Genomic DNA, 24,982 nt, shown 5'->3' on the forward strand with positions numbered 1-24,982 from the left:
TCTATACAATTGGACACACTTTTTCAGCAACTAGGGGTTTTGGCTGCTGTTTGGCTGTTAGATTAACTGTAGGTCTAAGTATTGACGTCGCTGTCCTGTACCAGAGTACATCCATCTTTTATATAGGCTCTGTGAGTACAACAGGAAACAAGGAGAATATTTAAAGTATACAGAGCATTTCAGGTCTGGGCACAGTCCCCTTTTAGATGTTCTTTCCAGTGTTTGTGCAAAGCTACATTGACCAATAGCTGGTGACACCTTCACTATACTGTAAAGACACGGGTGATAATAACCCTCTCCTCAAACTCTTGGCAACAAAATGTTTTTCCTTAATGTGTTGGATACAGACGGTCAGACTGGGCTAATCACATTTTTATGCAGCAATGTAATGCATTACCGTGCTAAATATAGTAGTCACACTGCAGTTATAATTATGTTGTTAGTTTACAATGGCTCTTCAATTATCTGCACAAATGGTGAATAGAAAGAAAAATAATTTTTCTTCCAGCACTACAATCAGCTGACTTTTTTCGTGTACAGGGAGGAGGACAAAGGGGAACTTCTGAGAAGTGATGATATGAACACCTTGCAAACTGCATTCAGGATAGAAACAACTCCATTATTATTGCTAATGCTTAATGAAGTCAGCTAATGCTAATGGTACTGCGGTTGTGTCTTTTTGCAGAGGTATTTGCCTACAAAGAGGGATGAATGGTTAACAACTGGGGTGGAATAGGGAAGGGAATGATAGCAGAGCTCACCAGGAATCGAAGAACTGCAAAAAAAACCATTAAAGATTAAAAAAAATCACTTCACTTCACCTCTTTCAATGTTAGAACTTCACTCCTCTCTGTGGCTAGCTGACAGAGCAACGCGCTAATCTACACAGACAGCATGCTAATGCAAAGCTAGCGAAGAACCATGCGTAGTATAAAAGATAGACGTAGCTACCGTGATGTCACTGCTGAGTCCAAAAACTGTACGGAAAATGTTTACAAAGGTCAAGACAGAAAGCTGTTTCGCATCAGTGTCTGCAGGACCAGAAGTAATTTTGCAACAAGATCTATTGCCATCTGGTGGCCTTCAAATAGTTTTGTAGCTGTGTTTTTAAAACTAACCTGCACATAACAATTTAATTGATTTTTTTTTTCTTTTTGGTCAGTGCCAGTTTTAAAAAAATCAGGCTGAGCCAACACCAGCCTGGTGTTATACTTCTGACGCATTTGGCTACAGATTTTACACCAGCTTTTCAATTATTTCTTATTAGTGGGCGATAGTGACAAGCTTTATGTGACAGGAGCAGGCAAGAGAAAACTGAGACAACAGATAAATTCTAACAATAGCTGTCTTCATCCTATACTAAAGAAGGACAGAGACTCTAAGGGTGTCTGTCTACAGTATAGACAAGATTACTGCACATCAGTGCAGTCCACAGATGTTTAATAGATTGCATACTGGATTTCACAAGCAGGGTGTGGATTATTCAGTTTTCATTGGTATAAAAGAAGCCTTTGTTCCCACTTCAGGAATCTGCTTCAGGTCAGCAAAACCAAGAATTTTATGCTTAAATAAAGTTTGGGGAATTGTTCTCAGTTCATCAGCCTTAATACAACATCTGCTATATATTAATAAGTAACAAAATGTTGATGTTAAATGCTGTAAAAAAGTATTTGCCCCCATTTTGATTTGTCACACTTAAATGTTTCAGATAATCAAAATCATCATTTATTCCAAAGATTGATGGTTTCATTTATTAAGGGGAAAATAGCTATCCAAATCCACCTGGCCCAGTGGGAAAAACTGATTACCACCCAAACCTAATAACTGGTGTTGCCACTCTTGGCAGCAAGAACTGCAGTCAAGCATTTGTGATTACTGACAATGAGTCTTTCTCATTTCTGTGGAGGAACTCTTTGCAGAATTGTTTTAATTCAGCCTCACTGGAGGGTTTTCAAGCATGAACGGATTGTTCAAGGTCATGCCAAAGCATCTCACTCCGTCCTCTGACTGAAGTCTGGAAATGGGACACTTCAAAACCTTCATAATCTTATTTCTTAGACATTCAGAGGTGGACTTGCGTGTGTGTTTACTGCTCAACCCAAGCAAGCTTGAGCTTCCAGACACAAAGTGATGGCCGGACATTCTCCTTCAGGATTTTCTGGTAGAGAAGGACAGAATTTATTCTGTTTCTGTTTCCATCATTTAATGCAAGTTGTCCAGCTCCTGAAGAAGCAAAGAAGCCCCAGACTGTCAAACTATGACCAACATATTTGACTGTTGGCAGGATTTGTTTTGTATGAAATGATGTATAAATTTTATGCATATGTAATGGGGATTTAACCTTTCAAAAATATTCAGTTTTTATCTCATCAGTCCACAGATTATTTTCCTAAAAGTCTTAGGTGTCATCAAGTTGTTTTCACAAATGTGAGATGAGCCTTTGTGTCTTTTTTGATTAGCAGCAGTTTTCTCTTACTGCTGATCAAAAAAGGAGGACATTTCTGCACAGTCCCTCTCTTGATTGAGACAAGTGAGGCCTGCAGTTCTTTTTGTTCTTTTTTGACCTCCTGGATGAGTCGGTCTGGCCTCTGCTGGGAAGGTTCACCACTGTTCCAGATTTTCTACATTTGAGGATAATGGCTCTCGCTGTGGTTCACTGAGTCCCAAAGCCTTGGAAATGTCATAGTAACCCTTTCCAGACCAATAGATGTCAGTGAAGTGTTTATCGACTGTTTTTTGACGTGTTGTTTTTTGAGACTTTTTGCTGACTTCACTTTGTCAGTCAGGTTCTATTTAAGTGATTTCTTGATCCAACAGGTGCCACAGTAATCAGCTCTGTGATACGGCAAGTGAAAATGAACTCAGCTTTCGAAAAACATGTGGTTAATCAAAGTTATTTCATGCTTTAACAAAGGTGGGGACATTTATTTTTTACACTTTGCCCTTAAATAAATGCCCTGAAATCATAACTTAATTGCATTTTGTATTTATCATTATATTTGTTTAATGATCTGAAACATTTCAGTGTGAAAACAAGAAAGGTGCAAATACTTTTTCATGGCACTGTAAGACAGAAAGGGCAGGCTTTGGTCAATCTAAAGATACAAATACTTGAATACGTGGCTTCTACTTTTTAACTTGTTGCATTACATCGGTTACCTTGCTTATGTTAAGTGGAAAAAATCATGCTTAGATCAGGCTGTGGTATGACTCATTTCATTTACAAGTTTGAAAGCAACTATGTGCGCGCAATATCATACTGAGCACACAGGTAGTTCAGTACAAAATACTTTTATTTTTTACAGTGTAAATCATCTATTAAAGTGTGCGTGTCTTTGTGTGCTTGCGTGGTGTGCTTTTAACATGCCCTGTGTGCACCAACCTTTTGCAGAAACTAATCAGAAAAAGAAATATCCAGACAAATAATCACACATGAGTCCAAGTTGACTTTTCCTGTGAAAGTTTTTACTCTTTGCTTCAGGAGATATGCAGGTTTGCAGTGGATGGATGGATAGATAGGTCTGCCGTTTAATGCAAACACACACAGGAACTCCCCCCAAACCCTACAACACCTCAAGGATCCCACCTAAAAACACAGTGCATTACACGACAATGCTTGTCGCTCTCCTTTAAACTGTTTTTAAACTGCAAATCTGTACACATGGCATAATGGAGTCATTTCTCTTTTAATCTGTAGTGACATTTGTCTGTGACGGCCTTAGGGCAGAAAGCATTTTGTCATGTCTCCATGCCAAAAATGTCAAATTATTAATTAGAAGACACTATGAGTGACTTTTACATGCAAAAGGTCGTCTATGTTGTTGTTTGTTACAAATATTTTATGATGGCTTTCCCCCCACAGGAACATGGGTAACATTTGGAGGTCAGATCTCTGACGAGGTAAGACTTCATGTCAGATCCATCAATCAGCTGACACACCTCCTTTTCTCAGATTAGACATATAACTTGATCATTTTTCTATTAAACATTATATCCGTTCCCAATCTGCAGCATTTTCCTTTTTAAAGAATACAGAAAAAGATATTTGGGGTATTTAGAGTAGTTAAATCAGTAGCATCAGAGTAGCTTCGGCTACATTGTTTATTTACTCCTTAAATATGCAGTATTATTCATGCTCTATTTTAGACTCAGCTAGACCCAAATACAACAAGTAAGACCAAAAAACAATTTGTGGCCCCAATGGGAGTAATTTAGTGTAACTGGATATAAAATGGTGTGGGTGTGAGACCACAGTTATCATTCTGGTATCAATTTCCCAATATCACGGCAAGCTGCTACAGTAAGTCCCTCGTGGCTCTACCAAAGCCAAGTAATCAGATCCTATTTCTCTCACAGGATAAGCAAAAGACCTCTCCCAGTGTCCTGCTCTGGCCTTAGATGGGAGAAAATACTGAAGTGGGGACATCTTATCATTGCTTATAAAACACAAGGGCTAAGAGAGGCACAAACAAAACAAAATAAGAGCTTGGTACAGGCAGAGGAGGTCCTCACGACTAAACTGGCCTTTCAAACATCATCCTCTGAATAAAAAGCAAGAAGTAGGTCAAAAAGTGTGGGAAATACACTGCGCAGTAAACAGCTTTAATCAACAAGCAGACTGTACAGTTTCCTGGAGGATGTGCATTTCAACAGTAAACAGACGGACACTCCTTTCTTCAGGGAATTTCCCGCCTTTTTAAAGTGTAATTTGGTTATTATTTATAGAAGTGCCTTATGCCACACTGAGCTTCATGAGGAAACTTTTCTTGCCTGTGTCAGGTGGCAGAGCAGCTGATGACTATCGCCTACGAGAGCGGGGTCAACCTCTTCGACACAGCCGAGGTCTACTCCGGGGGGAAGTGAGTGATGTCTCCCATTTGTAATCACACTACTACTTTTGGTCCTGTTAGCTTTTTTCTTCCACAGGACAAAAGATGTTAACAAGGTTTAGGCCCTGACCAGGAATAATGCACCTGAGGAAGCCAAAAATGAAAGGTAGCTGTGACTCTAAAGTGATTTACATAATCTTATTCAACACTGGAGGCTCCGCATTATGTTCACAGCTCAATTTACCTCGCCTGGGCATCGTCTGTGTGAATAATGCGGAGCACAGTGGAGTTTTACGGGGATGAATATTCATTTTAAAGGTCGCTGGTGAAATTCAGGCGCACAGTACAGGAGGCATTTATCCATTATCTTGGGCTCCTTCTGATTTTTAATCAGGCATTCATGGTGCAGATTTGTGGCAGATAACACACTTACAATGCTGCAAGAGAACTGGAAGTCTGGGATCTAATTATATTATCTCTTGTGTTTTTCTTTACAGAGCAGAGATAATCCTGGGAAACATCATCAAGAAAAAGTGCTGGAGGTAAAGTGTTGTGTCTCAACAAAGCGAAAAGAATCCAAGAATGTGTTTTTGATTGCATATGCACTGTATCGCTGAACATACAGCATGCCAAAACGCAAACATCTCACAAACAGGTGTGTGTATATTAAGCACATGCCATTTAAAATTCACAGGCTTTAAATTGCTGCTATATGAGCATTCGCTCTTGTGAAAGGGTTTTCCACAAGATTTCGGAGCTTCGTTCCAGGGATTTTCAACCATTCAAGAGCATCAGAGTTAACAGGCACTGACATGGGTGATAACACCTGATTCACAGCTGGCACTTCAGTTTATCACAAAGGTCCCTCCACGTGGGAAACTGTCCTTGCATATGGAGCACTTACTTTTTGAAATATAAAAGAATTAAACAAAACTGTTGGCACCTAAAGCAGTCCCCATGCATCCTCATGGACTATAGCTTCAAGATGAGTCATTTCACCATCACTTGTCATTTTGAATCCAGATTTTACTGCGAAATTCCACGCTCATCGGCTACCGATTTGTAAGTCACAAGCTGGTAGCTAATGAGTGCCAAAATTTAGAGAATAAACTTGATGCAACCGAGACCATAAAGTCAGCGGCAGCGTTACAGAGGTCCTGGCAGAGCTCCGTTTTCCCGTAGACTTTCTACTGAGGTTTTGCAGACACAGCTTGTTGGCCATTTTGGACTTTTATGCTGAGAGTGCAGGATTAAATGACTAAGGCCCCAGTCACATAGGCCTAGAAGCCTTGAGACTGGTGAGTAACCATCTGGCAACCACCTGTCATGTGGGAAAAATTTGAATTCCCCAATTGGTTGCAAAAGGAAGCTGATGGCAGCTGGTGGGAAAATGACTGCTAAAGCCCCAGTCACACAGGTCTAGGGACCAGTCAATGGCCCCAATTTTTCCCTTGTGTCCCACCTCCCTGTAATTGCCTTGGTCACTAACAGCTGCAGTCATCTACAGTTTGGATGGAAGTGACGGCCAAATACTGTCTAGCTAGTCTCTCAGCATAAAAGAGTGACACAAACAGGAAAAGTTTCATCTTTTGACACATGTTGGCTGCAGCTCTGGGCAACAATTTTTACTAAGAAGGCAAACCTTCTCCATTTCTGGAGGATTTGTTCTACCACTTGGCTAGTAATTAGCGAGATGTTTTCATAGATAAACATGAAAACATAAGCATCCTTACTGCTACTGTAAATGTCCTGATATTATCCCAGTATAAGCATGTTTTGAGGTTTAGCATTTAATACCTAAATCTGCTAAAATATACCGATGAGCAAGTGTTGTTAACTTTGTAGGAACCTATAGTTGCAAACCAAAATAGTGCAAAAAGATTAGGTAGAAAGTAATTGTTATTATTTTCTTCCTTATTCCTTCAGTTGAATTGCAGCCCCTCAGTTCTATCCTGGGACCCTTGTTGTAAATGATTTCAAACATGCTTTTAGTGGAGGTGGGCATGGTTAGCGAACCACATGAAGCAGCCTAATAATTCTGGTGTACAAAATGCACAAAATGTTTGTGTTTATCTGTTTTCAAGCTTTGTGTATTGGTGACATTAGTTAGTTCAATGTTGAGAACATGCATCCATGCCTCCCACGTTAAGTGGAAAATTTTCAAGCAACATTAATTCACTTGATATATTATACAAATCAATTCATTAAATGAAAGTGTAAACTTGACAAATTTGCTCATGTCAAATCAAAACAGATGCTGGTGAGCGTGAACTGTAGCTCCACCACAGAAAACATATATTCCGCTCTGCTGCATGCACTGCCGAGAGAAAACCCAGTTATGCGCGTCACCCCTTTTAACTGCTCACGCCAGCTCTCTGCCCGACCTCACCTCAGCTGTGGACCTGTTTAAATTATTGATCATTCAAGCATGGCGGGTGGGTTATAGTGAGGGAGCTGTCTTGCTAGAATTCAAAGAAAAAAAGAGTCACCCTGTGGTCATTATACTCTATGACTTACTCGATGTTTGAAGTGCAGTGTAGGATGGAAGGCAGCTGACATAAATATAGTTGATTGCACTGATTTGTACACATAGGCAGATTTCATCATGCTCACATGCAGGTATGGTCATATACATATCATCTTTTTGAGAACACCTTTTTTTAATGGTCTTTTGATGCGTCTGACGGTCTTCCTGCAGGAGATCCAGTCTGGTGATCACCACAAAGCTGTACTGGGGAGGAAAGTAAGTATGTGTTCATACATATTTATCCATGTGTCCAGCAGGTGGGTTTTCTTTCTCAGACAGTCAGGCCATCTCACATACACGAGCCTATTCTTTAAAACGTTGCCTCCAGCTGCAGCGAGCGTGACACAGATGACACAGAGCGCAAGGACACAGATGTGGAGGACAAAATGACAGCATGTCTCAACCCCTTTTCCTTACTCTTCTAGCCACCCTCAGCTTTCTTGCCAAACTGCCCAAAGTCATAGCTGCTTCTGCTGTCACGCTAAAATATTCTCAGTCTGCATTAGTAGCCATCTGTATCTAAAAGTCTTCTGGCCATGGGTACATCCACATACTGTTTGACTATTCTTACACGGCTAAGAACACTAGAGCCAAGCCTCAATTGTGTAAATTTAATTAAAACTCATCCTCTCTGAATTCTGTCAAGGTATTTCAAATCTCTCCAACACAGATGGATTTAAAGAACAACTGCTTAACCCCCAGCTGAGTGAGCTACGAGACTGTCTCACAGCTCGCTTGTCAAACATCAGTTCACCCCAGGATGCCTGGATATTTGCAAGATTCATATTTCCTCTCTATGGCGTTTCTTCAGTCTTTTGCACAAAAAGTAACAATAACATGGAGGAAGGATGGCATGCATTGTGTTTGAAGTGCGTTTATATCCCATAAGCACTCTGGAAAAACCATAGGAAACAGGGAGGAAGAAAACGAAAGTGTGAAATGAAGCAAGGCGAGAAGTAAGGCAAGTCGCGGGCATCTGAACAAAAACAAACACGCTGGAGCAGAAACAGACGAGAGGAACAAAGTGGAAAAGGAAAATGCAGGGGTGGGGAAAATCTTTAAGTGCCTGAGTAAACACAAGTGAGCCTACAGACAAGTCATTGGAAAGCAGTTAGCGCCACTGTTACCAGTGTCATTTCCAAATGAACCAGCAGCTGTTTTTAGCAAAACAACTCCCAGAAATGATGTGTGGGCTACACTACACACTTAGCAATGCATGTCTGACAATTTATCAACCAGCTGAACATAGTGACCCATTTAATATCTATATTCCTAAACTGGGGCAGCACGGTGGTGTGGTAGTTAGTGCCACTGCACTCACAGCAAGACGGTCTTCTGTGTATAGTGTGTGCATCTTCTCTCCATGTGTGCGTGGGATCTCTCCAGGCACTCTGGCTTCCTCTCACAGTCCAAAGACAAGCATGTTAGCTTCATTGGTGACTCTAAACTGGCAGTCTCTATGGGTTAGCCCTGCAATAGCTTAGCGACCTGTCCAAGGAGTAATTCGCCAACCAAACTATGACAGCTGGGATAGGCAAAAGCCCAACGGCTACTCTGAATAAGATATGTGGAGGAAGATGGATGGATCCTTAAAAATTCCAAACAATAAGTAAAAATACACAGTAAGAATATAAAGTTGAGTTTAAGCAAATGTAAAAATGCTACAGTTGTCTTAAGGGAACATGTACATATGCATCAAAAGTGCAGATTGTCTCCTTTCAGAATTGTACTAATTCTAAAATACTGATACATCCACGTGAAAGGAGCTTTATGTTATCCCGACTCACTGCAAAACTTGCAGAGCAATAGGTGGCTGCAGTGTCATAACACTGTATCACACAGTGTTATGATGCAGTCTAAAGTTGAAAATGGAATAAGTGTTGCATAAACTACAAGTACTGCTATATAAATATAATACTGAGTAGTGCTGCAGTCAAAGAAAATCATAGACTGAAATCAGACAAACGAGGGAAAAACTCTGCATGCTATCTCTAAATTACTTTGTGCGCTGATTGCAATTTACCTGCTGGCCTTATTGGTCTAAACAAGTCCTAAATACGCACAGAAAAATCAGGCATTTGCTTCTGTGCTCAGTGAGAAGCCATGAGAAAAATCAGAGGTGATCAGGACAGACACTGCAAACAAACTGCAAAGTTTGTTCTGGAGCTGCTTCAATTCGCGAGAGCTGTGAAGTAATGAAGAGTATGCGCTGACACCCCTGACATGTACTTCTTTCCCTCCTGTTGCAGAGCGGAGACAGAGAGAGGCCTCAACAGAAAACACATCATTGAAGGTAACAAGTCAATTTCCTTCCCTCTGCTTTGTCCTTCACATCACCCCACCAGTCGGAGCCCCGCTGCACTCCTCTAATCTCCCTCTTTTATCTCTTTTCTTCATCCCTCTTTGTTCCAGCCTCCGTCGCTTCTCGCCTTTTTGATATGAACACAGCTGAATTTGAAAGCCGTACTAACCAGTGGTGCATTAGGCACTCGCAGATGTATCGTCTTCTTGTAATACCTCCACAGGTGTCTGTCTAGGAAACTGTTGCATCATTTAATAGTGCTGTCCAGACTGTCTCCCCTGTCAGCCCCTTTAAAAAGAGCTAGGGCCTTGATGAGACTCATAACAATAAACTTTAGCTCTCATACCCTTGGCTCGATCCACCCCGCTTCCCAAACAATTTGCCATCCGATTCACAGCGCAATGCACCTCCTGCAGTGACTCAGCTCTCTGCCACATTATTAACATTCACTGCAGCTGCAGAAACTCTCCCCCAAACGAGAAACGGGGAATGCGCTAAGAAAGGGTTGGAAGAGAAGGACAGAGAGTACAAAAGAGAAAATGGGGTGAAAGCCAACATAAGCATAAGCGGTATTAGCAAAGATGAATCCATTTGGCTGTCCATGTAATTGTAAGAGAAAGGTGCAGCATCCCTGCCATAAGTGGAGAGGAACATTTCATCAAAGTCTAATAAACTGACTGAGCGAAACATCTGCTGCCATCATCTTCCTCACTACAGGCTGCCACAGCAGGCCTGCCATTTGACTGGACTGAAGTGATGTTCAGGGGTGTATATGATAGGGTGTAAAAACCTAATGATCAGCGAAAGAGAGAGCCGCAGAACATTTTCTTGCATCAATGTGACGATGCAAGAAAAATCAAGGTCTCTTTAGAGTCATCCTCACAGGAAAAAGACAGCTTCAGCATTTTATAAGGCTCTTTCACAGAAAACACAATTGAAGGCATTCTTCTATCCCAGATGCCAATACAGTAGCTTTGTTGTTCCACATCTTTTTTCCCGATCCAAAAATAGACTCCTTTCACAGCCAGTGAACTCCTGCTAATCCACGAGACAGCAGAAACCTCTCGTGATGACGGTGCAGGCTCAGATTAGGATCCGTGTAATGGGTGTTTCTGGGATTGTGGGAGTGCAAACGACAGAAGAAGGAATAAGTGACTGTGATGGTAGGAGGGAGAGTATAACTCTCAGCTGGGATTAGTGGGTGATGATGAAGCCTGTGGTACTAATCTGCCACGCACACACGCGCTTACTCAAAAGCGCGAGAGTGTCTTTTGCCTCGACTCCCTGTTACTCTCCTGTCGTCTTGTGCGACAGTCTCTTGTGTGCGCTTTTCTTCTTTCATCTGGTCTTCTGTGTGTGTGCGTGAGTGGAGGCCGATCTGCTCGCAATACTTTGTTGCCGTCACTTATCCTCTCCTCAGCATACAGTGTTACTCCTCTAACAAATACTGAGTGCGACCTTTCCTCTGATCCCTCGTCTTTCTGATCAGGCTCTAGGCTTTGAATTGTTTGGTTCCTCCACCAGCTGCCAGCAGCATTTATTTATGTAACAATAAGAAAGGATTGCACAGGTGTTTTTTTTTTTTTATCTAAGAGAAGGTGCCTGCGAGCTTGGTTTGACAGTGATTAACTCTGAAAATAGTTCTGAACCTTATAAATTACAATTTTGAATCAATACTGATTCCTGTTTGTGCAGTGAAAATGGTGGCAGGTGCATAAAACTTACAGCTGAGTAGTTGTGACAGTAATTAAATTAGAAAATATGTATTGATTACAGCTATTCCTGTGAAGTGAGCAATGTGTTCTATACATCTTTTATATGCATGTTTGATTTTTAGAAATCAGAGTAAAGTGCTAAGTAAAGCTATCAAACTTTGTGAGTGAACAGCATTGGCATCTTCATTCACTGTCACGCTGAAAATATAGCCACTGCCAATCAGATGCCAGATGATATTGCACTGTGGATAAAAATCACAGTGCTGTCAGTTTTGGTAAGTTTTACAAAATGAAGTGAAATGAATTCCCAAACCATGACTGAGCTTCCAGCGTGTTTTACAGATGCCTGTAAACACTCACTGTTACACCTCTATCCTGATGTCCTCCGTACAAAGTGATGATGGTTTGAACAGAAAGTTTGGATACACTCTGGATTTACTCCGTAAGACCTGTTGCTACTGATTTTCAGATATATCATAGCCTTTTCTCCCCATTTCCCAACTTGGCAGCCACTCTTCCACTGAGTCTATTTCTGACCGGACATGACTTTCAGATACTGTTCATCTGCTGTACAGTTTAATACATAATACAGTTTTATGTCTGTGAAACTGTTATCTTTGGCATTTTTTTCTAGATTAAACTAAAGGAATTGGAATGTGTATTCATAATATGTATTTTTGCAGTAGGCTGCTAGAACCAAAGTGCCAGAAGATATAGTTTAAAATAATTCATGTGTTACATGTAGACACCATACTAATTCATCTTTTGAGTTAGGTCCCCCTTTTAATGCCTGTCAGCTAGTCTGCGTTAGTTCCATGTTTGTGTGTTCATGTCTTTTGTTTGGATCTTTAATCTTTTCTTGTTTTGGGTTCTGGTTGGACTTTGTCATTCTTTGGGTTCTGGATTCTGCTTAGACTTATTTCTGACTACCTGTGTCCTGCATTTGGACCCACATCTCTTAATTACCAGCCTGTTAAGCCCTGAAGTATAACGAATCAGCATTTTCATTTATAAAAATTTTCTTTCAAACATCATCTTTTCTTATTTTATTAAAACAAAAGGGCAACAAAAACATCCAAAGGTTTAACTATGTGAATCTTGACACTACAATGTGCCACTAAGATTATTGATATAAATTATGGCTTATTCCAATCATCTGTTTAGCACTCATGCTCACACTGTCAATATTTACTGGAACATACAGAGTACTACCATAGCTAATTATTATATTACTGCAACTGGAGCTGACTTCTGCTGCAGCAAGTCAGGATGACGGCCATGACGAAAGCAAATTAACAAAACTAAAAACGAAAACTGAGCCGTGTCCTTTGTCTTTAAATGGCCACAAAGCCTCCTCGAGCTGGATCAAAGCTGCAGCAGGCCAGATGCAGCTGGAAGGCTCTGAGTCACATGTGGCCAACTGTCACTTTGTCATGTTTACGAACATGTTGAGCTCAAACCCCCCAGGAGCCACTTCACCTTATTATTATTGTTTTTGCCTTTTACCTGACATAACTGTGACTTTTGAATGCATTTGAATATCCCTTGTTCTTTTGAAGCTGGCACCCCTACCAGCTAAGCATGTCGCTGTCGCGGTGTTGGCTAAAAAGTGAAAATAAAAAATGATCTCTCTTTTCTGCAGATGTAGGTCACACTCTATGTATCCTTGCACATGCCCATTTATTTCACCATTATAAGAAGGACACCCAGGACTCATGGTTCCTATTAACTGTCTTCTTTTATTAGAACCCAAACCTCTCTCTCTAAACCTGGCTTATGTCTTCTCACTCTAGGTTTAAAGGGCTCCCTCCAGAGGATGCAACTCGAGTATGTGGATGTGGTCTTTGCCAACCGGACAGACACCAATACCCCCATGGAGGGTAAGTGATTGCCAACCCAGACTTCATGGGGCTGTTGGGGGGGAGTTGAGCCAGCGACAATACATGTTGTTCTGTAACATGAGAGGGTGAGAAATTCTGATGAAGCCGCTGCCCGTACTGGACCGGCGGCCTTTGGCTTTGACCAAAAGGGGGGTTTGTTTTTGCGGTCAGGTTTATGTGTTTTTCCTCTGACATATCCCCGAACATATTACAAGTAATATGACAATCTTTCCTCGTCTCTCTTCCCTCTATTTTAGTCCACCAGTCTCCCTCTATTTCTCTTCTGTCTCAGCGGGATCGCTAGCTTCCACATGGTCTCCAAACTGCACCCGCTCCCAGCCCTCCCTGCTCTTCAGAAGCAGGATTATCCGGCCCCTATGGGGGAAGCTGGTGTATTTTTGGGTTGGTCTCACTAGATACAAGCCCTACTGAGTGCTATTTTTCTTTAACGCTCTTGCGCTTCCTTTCCCACACATCTACCTTATGTTACCACCATTTATTTCTTTTAGACACTTCCAGTTTCTTACTCTATTATCTCTCCCTTGCCATGTGGGCATCACAGATACTTGAGCCCCTTTTCTGTCTTTCCACACAAACTCTCAAACCACAGGTAGTATTTGAGTGAAAGGATGGAGGCGCACTGATCTCACTGAAATATTTTCCATTCTTTCCTCTTTACCCCCCTCCTCCTTCCCCCTTCGCTTCCACCCGTGGGAGCCAACAGACTGTGGGAGGCCTGTCTGTCATAGCGATCGTTCCAGGGTCCTTGCTGTCACTGGTACCAGTGGCTGGTGACTAGCAGGCAGACCCCGCAGCCTTCTCTATCAAACCTTTTAGTCTTTTGCCCCCTGCAGATGAAGTCTCTTCAGCTCATGTCAAGAACTGTGATCTGATTGAGAGTCTGACAAGATGATAGGAAGTGAACAGAGAGAGAGACGTCAGCTGAAAAATATATCCTGACAAATGTAAAGCAGGCAGGCTTTTATCACCTCTGCAGCACATTTGGCCCATTAGTCAGCGTGAGAAATTGGTCTTGTTTGCTTCATAATTTAATACAAAGGAGCATGGCTACCCTTCTAAATCATTGTTAGGGTATCAGTCATCCTTAAAAACTTGAGAGTGAGGGAGCGAGGATGAACCTTGTGCATGAAGGGACTGTTTAGCAGATCTCTCTGTGACTGACACTCCAACATCATGCTGCTAAAGCCTTAACTGCGTTAACAGCAAAAACACCAAACAGCAAAACAGCACTAGTTTCAAATATGCCACTGAACAGGTGAATCTGCATCCATCTGCGTTTGCATTTGTTTTTGTGACTTTAACTGCTTCCGACTTTGTGTGAGACAGCTTGCGTCCCCGTGGGGACCAAAAAAGTGATGTCATGGCTGCAGAGTCTGCCTTTGTTATAATCATTGCTTTTCTTCTTCCATCGAGTCATGCTTTTCTGCACCCGTGTCATCTCCCTGCTTGTTCTTTTGTCTTTTTCTTTCTTTCTTTTTGGCTCGTATCCAGTCCAACAGCAGGGACAGACCAAGTGCGTGCTGCAAATATACAACTTCTTCCTTCACGGAAGACTCTGTCTCCCCTTTCTCTGACTGCTCTTTACTAGAGCAGCTGTCAAAGTGATGAGACGCTATGTGAGTTTTTCTCCAGCTGAATATGACAAGAAGGTTCTCGAAGGAGGGGCGTGTGTGCCACAGTCAATTCATTGAATGAATAGGTACAAGGGTAGCTCGCAGAATAACTCGCTCAAATCCAGCCGCAACATTGGTACCCAGTCACTCAGAATCACATTTGATTTGAGAGAGGAGTGAAGCCATTCAATAAGCTGAATATGAAAATACCCCAGACCAATTGAATAAAGAACAGAATGCAGAGGCAGACAGACAGAGGAGCGAAGAAGACATGGCATCAGTAAAATGATTTTATATCAGTCCTTCCAGCCGAGTTTTATTCTCTAGCAAATGAAATGAAACCGCCACAGCACACTGAACATGAACCCCTTAGCTAGCAATGCAAAGTGCCAGGACATCACCTCTCTCTCCTCACCTGTTCATTACAGAAGAAGAGCATGGAAAATGATCTCACCTACTCAGCATTACTAAACGTATCTTTATTATTTCTTTCCCCACGCTTTTTTTCCACAGTCGTATAACTTAGAACGGGTCTCATCTGTCACTGACAATCTCCTGTGATGTGACATATTTCCATAAATGAGCAATATTTTTAGTTGTGTTCTACGTCCCCGCTGTTAGACGCCTCACTATAAAGAAACTCTCTGAAATGACATCCTCAGAGATACCTGCCCAGACAAATATGGATATCAGTGGGAGTTGGAGGCTTTCTTACACCCTCTGTGCTGCACTGTGATACCTGCCGGCTGAAGCTGGCCAATGTTCCAGACCTTGGGGTGTGTTGCTGACTAACTCTGGCTAGCAGCCAAGCAGTTTTTAAGTTTGATATGTTTCTGTACTAATGAGAATGCTTTGAGATGCGTTACTTGGATTTTGTTAGCTTTGCGCAGAGCCTGTTTCTATATCCCTTTTCCTCTGTTCTTTGCGTGCTAGGCTAATTGGCTTCTGCATATTTGTGCAAATGCAATCTCGGCATCTAAATTGTACACTGATGTCATACATTCATTTTTTCACGTGTGCGCTCTTCATTGCGTGTTTTTGCCCACAGCTTCACCCACATCACCCTCCGGGAAAACACTGCGGTGTGTTTTTTTTTTTTTTTTTGTGAGTGGGGTGTCAATGGTGTTTGCAGCACATCTCACCTGAGCACAGGATCAGTGTGGCATCTGCTGTTGGAGCTGATGACTCATCGAGCCCTTGTGGCAAGAAACTTTATGTTAAGACTTGAACGTTTCAATGAATCAAGGTGTCATCTTTTTTTTCCCCTCCCGGCATTGAGATGGATTATACGTGTATTTGCAAACTGTTATTAACTGTGTGTGCCTCTGAGGTTGCTACATGGTTCGCAGCATTTTTTTTCCTTCTATCTTTACATCCCTCCAAATCCCTCCCTCCCTTCCTCCCTCCATCCCCTTTGGAGCAGATGTACTGTTATTCCTCTACCCTCCCACCTGCTTCACCCACATGCACACTTGCTCTCTGTCTCTCACAAAGCTACATTTCGGTCTAGAGAGAGAAAACTACTGATGAAAAGGAATCGCTCTTTTTTTAATCACACTCTGCGCTCTCATCTCCTCACCCTCATATCCAGCCTTTCTGCTTCACATTTTGCATGCAGCATTGTACTAAGGTGGCAGATGGTTTATTAATTCCTTTACAGACTGAAAATAATCTCATGAATTACTTGATCACACTGCCTTTGGTTTCTTTAGTAATTAGAAAGTTTGCGTGTAGCATTTAACGCACACACATTCAGAATAATAGCTGTTTCTCTTCATGCGTTAGATATCCTTTGAGAAAGTACTTCGCAGGGGTTTTTATTAAAAACTATTTAACTCTTCCACTTTTCCAAAAAACGCTACTTTCCTGCCACATCCTGAGGCACAAATACACAAACCACTGAAGGCCGCTGCTGCTGACTTCAGCCCCTTCAGTATTTTTGCTGTGGTTTCCTCCACGGCACAGGCAGCTGAGTCTTTTAACCCTGCAGCCTTTGGCCTCATTAAGTAGTGTGACCCCAGCAAAAAATATCTGCTCACACATGGGTTTAAAAGAAGAGGCTGGACACTTCAAGGATCCACTTATCTTTTTCATTGTCCTGCAGTTTTACCAAAGTTTTAAAGCTCTTGGAATCTTCTTTGAACCTGCAAGTCTTCTCATAATTGTGTTATTACCTGATGAGAGAAAAAAACTGAATTTAGTATTGCTGTAATATAATTTCTATGTTATAATGTGAAAATAATGCAAGTTAAGCTGTTGAGACAACCTCTCAAATTTCTAGCATGACTCCATTCACTGTTCAGTTATTGATGATGCACATATCTGCTCTTTAATGTTTGCAGAGATAGTCAGAGCAATGACACATGTGATCAACCAGGGGATGGCCATGTACTGGGGGACATCGCGGTGGTCTGCCATGGAGATCATGGTGAGTGACAGGAAAAGGTATTTACCTTTCCAGGACAGAGTATTTATTTTAAAAATGAATAGGCGTAATAGGTTGATATGCACTCACTGGTCACTTCGATAGTTACACCTTGCTGGGTTAAAACCCCTTTTGTCTTCAAACCTGCCTTCATGGGTGGAATCCAGTGGTTATTTGAGTTACTGTTGACTTCTTTGAAGTAGTCTGACCAGTCCTCTGAGCTCTGGCATCAATAAGGCATTTTTCACACAGAGATCTGCTGCTCACTGGATGCTTTCTCTTTTTGACCTACTCTGTAAAACGTACAGATGGCTGTGTGGGAAAAATCCCAGTAGATTAGAAGTTTCTGAAAAACTCCACCATGCCATGCTCAAAGAAAGTTAAATCACCTCTCTTCCTTATTGTGATGCTCAGTTTGAACTTCAGCTGGTAAGCTAAACAGATCTACATGCTTAATATATTACATTGCTGCCATGTGATTTGGCCGATCAGATATTTGGAGTTAAACAGGTGTATCTAATGAATTGGCCAGTGAGAGTACATCAGGTTCTTTTTAATCCTTGTTATGATTTTTTACCATGAATACAATGAAAAAATCAGACAGAGACATGCAGTGCTCTCTATAAACTTTACTTGCATCACTTTTATGTTTTATATATTTTAGAAATTTTTTTTTATTTAAATTTGATTTCATTAATTAATTTATTTACTTGTTTCAATTTCAATGTCCAGTTTAGTCTTGTTTCAGTTCATTTCCAGAGTGGTTTGATTTGTATTGCGTTAAAAATCCGTAGTGTTATCTTGTGGTAACCTCAGTTTTCTTAATCATTAAAAAATGTAAAGAGTGTTTTATCAGGGGCAAAAATTTCCCATTCAAAATAGATATTACAATTTAAATGAATCACTCATTGAAGGTAGTTTTTAAATTAGCTGAAGTCTAAATAAAGAGATGTACCATTTACAATGACTAAAACTATGAAAATATCCTTTATATTTAAAAAAAGAAAATCTTTTAGATAGTTTTGTGAGTACATAACATTGTTTCAGCTATTATCGTTTATAATTTATTTCTGCTAACTTCACACTTTAGTTGTAGCTTTTTGTTTAGTTTTACTGCAGTAACCCTGGTTAGGATGTGCTTGGCTAAAAAGAAAAAATATATAGTGTTGAAACTGACTGACCACTGACTCTGATGATCAGCCTCACATGTGATGTTTTGCATTGTATAAACAAATGTGAACAGAGTTCAGTGACTAAAGTGTCTAAATTTTGTTGTTGTTGCTGAAGCTGTCAGCGCTGTGAAAGATGTGCAGTTTCCTTGTGCTATACAAAGAACAGCGGAGCGATAAAAGTCATTAAATACAAAGAGTCAGTCTTACACATTACCTTATCACTTTCTGCCATCCTCATCATTCTGTCCGCTCCACATTTAGGAAGCGTATTCTGTGGCCAGGCAGTTCAATCTCATCCCACCAGTGTGTGAACAGGCAGAGTATCATTTCTTCCAGAGGGAAAAAGTGGAAACTCATCTTCCAGAGCTCTACCATAAGATAGGTAGGTCTTAAGGAAATTTTTCTGAATATCAAATTTGCCTAATTTGCTTGTTGCTTAATTGTGACTGTGATCTTGCAGGTGTGGGTGTGGTCTCTTGGTCACCTTTGGCCTGCGGGATCATCACAGGAAAGTACGAGAATGGTATCCCAGAATCCTCCAGGGCCTCGATGAAGGTACAGGTTAAATTTGACCTCTGTGGTGCTACATATTTGAACTGATATTGGGGACAATGTCAGTTCAAACTAAACAAACTAAAAGTAGATATGATCATTTCCATTTCACAGTGAGACAGTGTATTTGAGACAGGCCATGTTTAGCTTATCAAAACTAAATAACAGCCAGAATTCTCACAGATGGGAGAATTAAAGATGAAATGAGCCCAAGATTCTCAATTACTCTGAGAACAAAGTTGTCAGGTCGATGAGAAGTGAAATTCACTTTGTCTATTTAAAGTGGATTATTTAATGGATGCAAACTGCATTTCGTTGCCCTGTACCTGTGCATGTGCAATGACAATAAAGTTGAATTCTATTATTCTATTCTAATTCTAGTCTAAAGATAGATCATTTGCTGCCATCCAGTTCTTTATAGCATTAATGCGGTCCTTAAGGATAATAATTTGGTTACACTCTGGTGTTTAAATGGCATGTACAGGTAGCTATCATCTGCATAACAGACTTCAGAATCACTCAGGATGTTTCCAAGTGGAAGTATATACAAGGCAAAAAAGATAGGCCCCAGGAGTGAACCTTGGGTAGACCGCAAGATAAAGTAGCAAAAGACTGCACAGCACTCAAAGGAGGATACCAGAGGGGAGGTGGGAAGGGGTGCACGTTAGGTTGAGAAAAGAAAAGTGCAGAAGCACCTTATGGTCTCCATAGCAATCAGGATGTTTTTAATTTTTTAATGTTATTTTTTAATTATTATTAATTAATATATTTTGTATTTATGATTAATGAACTTTTTTTAATAGAGTGAATGTTTTATTTGTTTAATGTTTATTTGTGTGTGGGAGCAGTCAACCACATAATGTACGAAATTCCTGCAGGATTAATAAAGTTTCATTAATTGAGGACACAAAATTAGCGGAAGCAACTGAGAGAGACAGAAAGGGAACAAATCCAGACCTGATCTAGAGATGTTAAGTGAAGTTATACATCAGGATACTATGATCAGCTGTGTCAAAGGCAACAGAAAAATCCAGCAATACAAGAACTGAATAATCATCTGCCTATCTTTGCATGTAAATCTAACACATCTGCTTTCACTGCTCCTGTAGCCATACCAGTGGTTGAGAGAGAAAATCGTGAGTGAGGAAGGGAGAAAACAGCAAGCCAAACTAAAAGAGCTGGCTCATATTGCGGAGAAGCTTGGATGCACTTTGCCACAGCTAGCCATAGGTAACAGATAGCGTCTATTTGTCAAAGCAAATATATGTCTTTGGAAGTTCTTTCTCCTTTGATACCTCATTGCAAGTCTGAGATTTCTCCTTTCTCTGATCTTCAGCCTGGTGCCTGAGGAACGAGGGAGTGAGCTCAGTGCTTCTGGGGTCCTCCAGTCCAAGCCAGCTCACAGAGAACCTGGGAGCCATTCAGGTACAACATCATGTCAGTGTAATCTCTTCATTAGCTGGTCTTGAGGCACTGCGTTATCATGAAGTACTTTTCCTATGTCATGTTCATTTTAGGTGATTCCAAAGATGACAGCAGGCATCGCCTCAGAGGTGGATCATATACTAGGCAACCGTCCACATAGTAAAAGAGACTACCACCATTAGGATGGACATGTTTTAGTGAACTATGCTCCCAAAGCTTATCAAAGCTCACTTTTCACAGCCATGGCACCACAGGGTGTGCCCAAGATGCTTGCGTGTGCGTATGACTATGTATGTGTGTGCGTGTGTGTGTGTTTGTGTGACTATGTAATGTGTTATGCTTTGCTCCTTCAACCAGTACTCATTAGCGTAAAGTGAGCTACTTGACAAAGCATGCATGCTACAGCTAAAGTAGCCAGCCACTGGAGTAAACAAAACAAAGACAAAGGATCCAGTGAGATAATTGCTAGTGTGAAAACTTCTTCCACTCTTACAAACATTGCAGGAGGTGCTGAACCACAAATTCAGAAGAAGCAAAACATTATTTAATTTCAACATACTGTTTGTTGAAATTACTCTCAGTGTAGGTGAAACAAAAACTTAGAGGAATATGCTACCCCATAAGCATCGCATAAAGCTCAGTAAGTACACCAACTGCAAAGCAAAAGAGGATATGTATCAAAATGTGTGCATTACAGAAGTCAAATGTACTAGATGTGTTTTGGAGTGCAAAAAAAATTGGGCCTGGTGTCAGCAAATACCATGAGAGCTAATTCTAACAAAAACATGTTTCAAAACATCTGTACAGACTGTTATATATAAATATATATCCTTAATAAGCAGCTATGTCAGAATGAGATTTCTGCCTCTTTATATTTTTTTTTATTTTTTATTTTGGTCAGTTTCACTTATGCAAAAGCACCTCAGAGGGTACTTTCCTACTGCGTCCCTTTGACCCCTTTCAGTTTGTTCTCTGCTGGACTTCCTGTCAGTAGTGATCATGTCCGATTTGTTCAACTTTGTTTTTGTTGTGACTAAAACATTTGTCTATTCTAAGGGGGTGCTTGTGAATTGAACAAACGAAAAGCCATGTAGCTAGTGAAGAGAAAAAATAAATAAAATGAAAAAATGACACCATATGGACCCCTGCAGTAACTGCACCTGGAACTTGCTGAATTTTTGCCCAACTTCTCCCAGATGCCAGCTTTATGTAATGGGATTATCTTTGTTATGTTTGTTCAGACATGTACTTTGGTGTTGTTCATCAGATACATGAAAATAAAAAAAGTTAATCATTCTGATGTGATACGTTTTAAATGTATATAATTATTTTTCTATTGATGTTATGGATGCCTTAGGTTTTTTTGAACAAATGTGAATACATCAAATATTGTTCCCTTACTTAGAATATAAACTGCAATTTAAACAAAATATTCTCATGCTTCTGCTGTTTTGTTTGTTTTGTTTTGTTTTAGTTATTTATGTATTTATTTGCCCTTAGCGTAAATTTAGATTTTCTCGCTTTATATTAAAATAATGATAATATTTTCCCTCTAGAAATTGCATGAGCTTTAATTTACTCATTCATTTACAGTATTTTATTTATTTTATTTTATTTGTCATGCTAATGCGATTTTCCTGTTTCCAGAGGAGGGAAGCCATTCTTCGATTCTGTGTGTGTTTGTGTGCGATTACGCGGAAACAACATGTGTGTGTGTATATATATATATATATATATATATATATATATATATATATATATATATATATATATATATATATATATATATATAATGTGAATACCTCAGGCAGCTGCTCAGTGAATACCTCAGGCAGCTGCTCAGTGAATACCTCAGGCAGCAGAAACCCAAGAAAGAGGAGGGAGACGAGGAACCATCATGGAAGGACAGGCCCCTGCACGGTATGTACCACCGGCAGATAGAGGAGGTGGCTGATATCCAGAAATCCTACCAGTGGCTGGACAAAGCTGGACTGAAAGACAGCACAGAGGCACTAATCATGGCAGCACAAGAACAAGCTCTGAGCACAAGATCCATAGAGGCTGGGGTCTATCACACCAGGCAAGACCCCAGGTGCAGGCTGTGTAAAGATGCCCCAGAGACAATCCAGCACATAACAGCAGGGTGCAAGATGCTAGCAGGCAAGGCATACATGGAACGCCATAACCAAGTGGCCGGCATAGTGTACAGGAACATCTGTGCTGAGTATAACCTGGAAGTCCCGAGGTCAAAATGGGAGATGCCCCCAAGGGTGGTGGAGAATGACCGAGCTAAGATCCTGTGGGACTTCCAGATACAGACGGACAAAATGGTGGTGGCTAACCAACCGGACATAGTGGTGGTAGACAAACAGAAGAAGGCGGCCGTAGTGATCGATGTAGCGGTTCCGAATGACAGCAATATCAGGAAGAAGGAACACGAGAAGCTGGAGAAATACCAAGGGCTCAGAGAAGAGCTCGAGAGGATGTGGAGGGTGAAGGTAACGGTGGTCCCCGTGGTAATCGGAGCACTAGGTGCGGTGACTCCCAAGCTAGGCGAGTGGCTCCAGCAGATCCCGGGAACAACATCGGAAATCTCTGTCCAGAAGAGCGCAGTCCTGGGAACAGCTAAGATACTGCGCACGCAGAACCCTCAAGCTCCCAGGCCTCTGGTAGAGGACCCGAGCTTGAAGGATAAACCGCCCGCAGGGGCGTGCTGGGTGTTTTTTTTTATATATATATATATATATATATATATATATATGGACTGGAGGTGGCTGACAACTGCTCCGTTCCGTAGTCGGTATCCGTAGCCAGTCTTGTTAATGATCTCACTGAGGGGGTTCAGGCCTCATGTCGTTCGGACTGGAGAAGTGTAGTCGGATGGTATCAAAGAGAGGGAAGGTAGTCAGAACTGAGGGGATTGAACTACCAGAAGGCAACATTGCAGACATAGAGGACAGTTACAAGTACCTGGGGATCCCGCAGGCAAATGGGAACCATGAAGAGGCCGCTAGAAAGGCTGCAACCACCAAGTACCTGCAGAGGGTCAGGCAAGTCCTGAGGAGTCAGCTGAATGGTAAGAACAAGATCCGGGCCATCAACACGTACGCCCTGCCCGTGATCAGGTACCCTGCTGGGGTAATAGGCTGGCCAAAGGAGGAGATAGAAGCCACTGACATAAAGACAAGAAAGCTCCTTACCATGCATGGAGGGTTTCACCCCAAGTCCAGCACCCTGAGGCTGTACGCTAAGCGGAAGGAAGGGGGCCGGGGACTGGTGAGTGTCAGCACCACAGTCCAGGATGAGACAACGAACATCCAAGAATACATTGGGAAGATGGCCCCAACTGACCGAGTGCTCAGTGAATACCTCAGGCAGCAGAAACCCAAGAAAGAGGAGGGAAACGAGGAACCATCATGGAAGGACAGGCCCCTGCACGGTATGTACCACCGGCAGATAGAGGAGGTGGCTGATATCCAGAAATCCTACCAGTGGCTGGACAAAGCTGGACTGAAAGACAGCACAGAGGCACTAATCATGGCAGCACAAGAACAAGCTCTGAGTACAAGATCCATAGAGGCTGGGGTCTATCACACCAGGCAAGACCCCAGGTGCAGACTGTGTAAAGATGCCCCAGAGACAATCCAGCACATAACAGCAGGGTGCAAGATGCTAGCAGGCAAGGCATACATGGAACGCCATAACCAAGTGGCCGGCATAGTGTACAGGAACATCTGTGCCGAGTATAACCTGGAAGTCCCGAGGTCAAAATGGGAGATGCCCCCAAGGGTGGTGGAGAATGACAGAGCTAAGATCCTGTGGGACTTCCAGATACAGACGGACAAAATGGTGGTGGCTAACCAACCGGACATAGTGGTGGTAGACAAACAGAAGAAGACGGCCGTAGTGATCGATGTAGCGGTTCCAAATGACAGCAATATCAGGAAGAAGGAACACGAGAAGCTGGAGAAATACCAAGGGCTCAGAGAAGAGCTCGAGAGGATGTGGAGGGTGAAGGTAATGGTGGTCCCCGTGGTAATCGGAGCACTAGGTGCGGTGACTCCCAAGCTAGGCGAGTGGCTCCAGCAGATCCCAGGAACAACATCGGAGATCTCTGTCCAGAAGAGCACAGTCCTGGGAACAGCTAAGATACTGCGCAGGACCCTCAAGCTCCCAGGCCTCTGGTAGAGGACCCAAGCTTGAAGGATAAACCGCCCGCAGGGGCGTGCTGGGTGTTTTAATTTATTTATTAATCCCTCGGGTGGGTTCCTCTGGGAAATTCGGTTTCCAAAAAAGCACAGCACGGACAGAGTTACAGAATATTATATATATATAAATACAAAGACATATATAGATAAATTATACAAAGGGGATAAATAGAATAAATAGGAATAAAATAAAAATAAAAATACAAGTGAATTGCACATTTCAAGTACGGAGTCTATTGCACCGTTGATTATTAACAAAAAGTATTGCACAAAAGGTAATTGCACAGTGAAGTGAAGAGGCACTACAGCTTAG

At 41.6% G+C, this 24,982-nt stretch overlaps 1 protein-coding gene across 2 annotated transcripts in view; it reads left to right on the forward strand.

Moving 5' to 3' along the window:
- kcnab1b (potassium voltage-gated channel subfamily A regulatory beta subunit 1b) overlaps window positions 1–21,757 on the forward strand; it is a 43,132-nt gene extending 21,375 nt beyond the window's left edge. For both annotated transcript variants that reach the window (XM_085438447.1, XM_085438448.1), the window contains exons 4-15: window positions 3,863–3,900; window positions 4,780–4,859; window positions 5,327–5,371; window positions 7,528–7,572; window positions 9,606–9,649; window positions 13,167–13,253; window positions 17,230–17,315; window positions 18,746–18,866; window positions 18,945–19,039; window positions 20,146–20,266; window positions 20,373–20,461; window positions 20,554–21,757. In XM_085438447.1, coding sequence (XP_085294573.1) covers window positions 3,863–3,900; window positions 4,780–4,859; window positions 5,327–5,371; window positions 7,528–7,572; window positions 9,606–9,649; window positions 13,167–13,253; window positions 17,230–17,315; window positions 18,746–18,866; window positions 18,945–19,039; window positions 20,146–20,266; window positions 20,373–20,461; window positions 20,554–20,643 — 941 coding nt within the window. In that variant the 3' untranslated portion in view covers window positions 20,644–21,757. The remainder of the gene's footprint in view (window positions 1–3,862; window positions 3,901–4,779; window positions 4,860–5,326; window positions 5,372–7,527; window positions 7,573–9,605; window positions 9,650–13,166; window positions 13,254–17,229; window positions 17,316–18,745; window positions 18,867–18,944; window positions 19,040–20,145; window positions 20,267–20,372; window positions 20,462–20,553) is intronic.
- The last annotated feature ends 3,225 nt before the right edge of the window (window positions 21,758–24,982 follow it).

Source organism: Copadichromis virginalis, linkage group LG18 (genome assembly GCF_057382275.1).
Source record: "Copadichromis virginalis isolate Kocher_CV1m ecotype Utaka linkage group LG18, C_Virginalis_male_GT1.1, whole genome shotgun sequence".
Taxonomy (NCBI): domain Eukaryota; kingdom Metazoa; phylum Chordata; class Actinopteri; order Cichliformes; family Cichlidae; genus Copadichromis; species Copadichromis virginalis.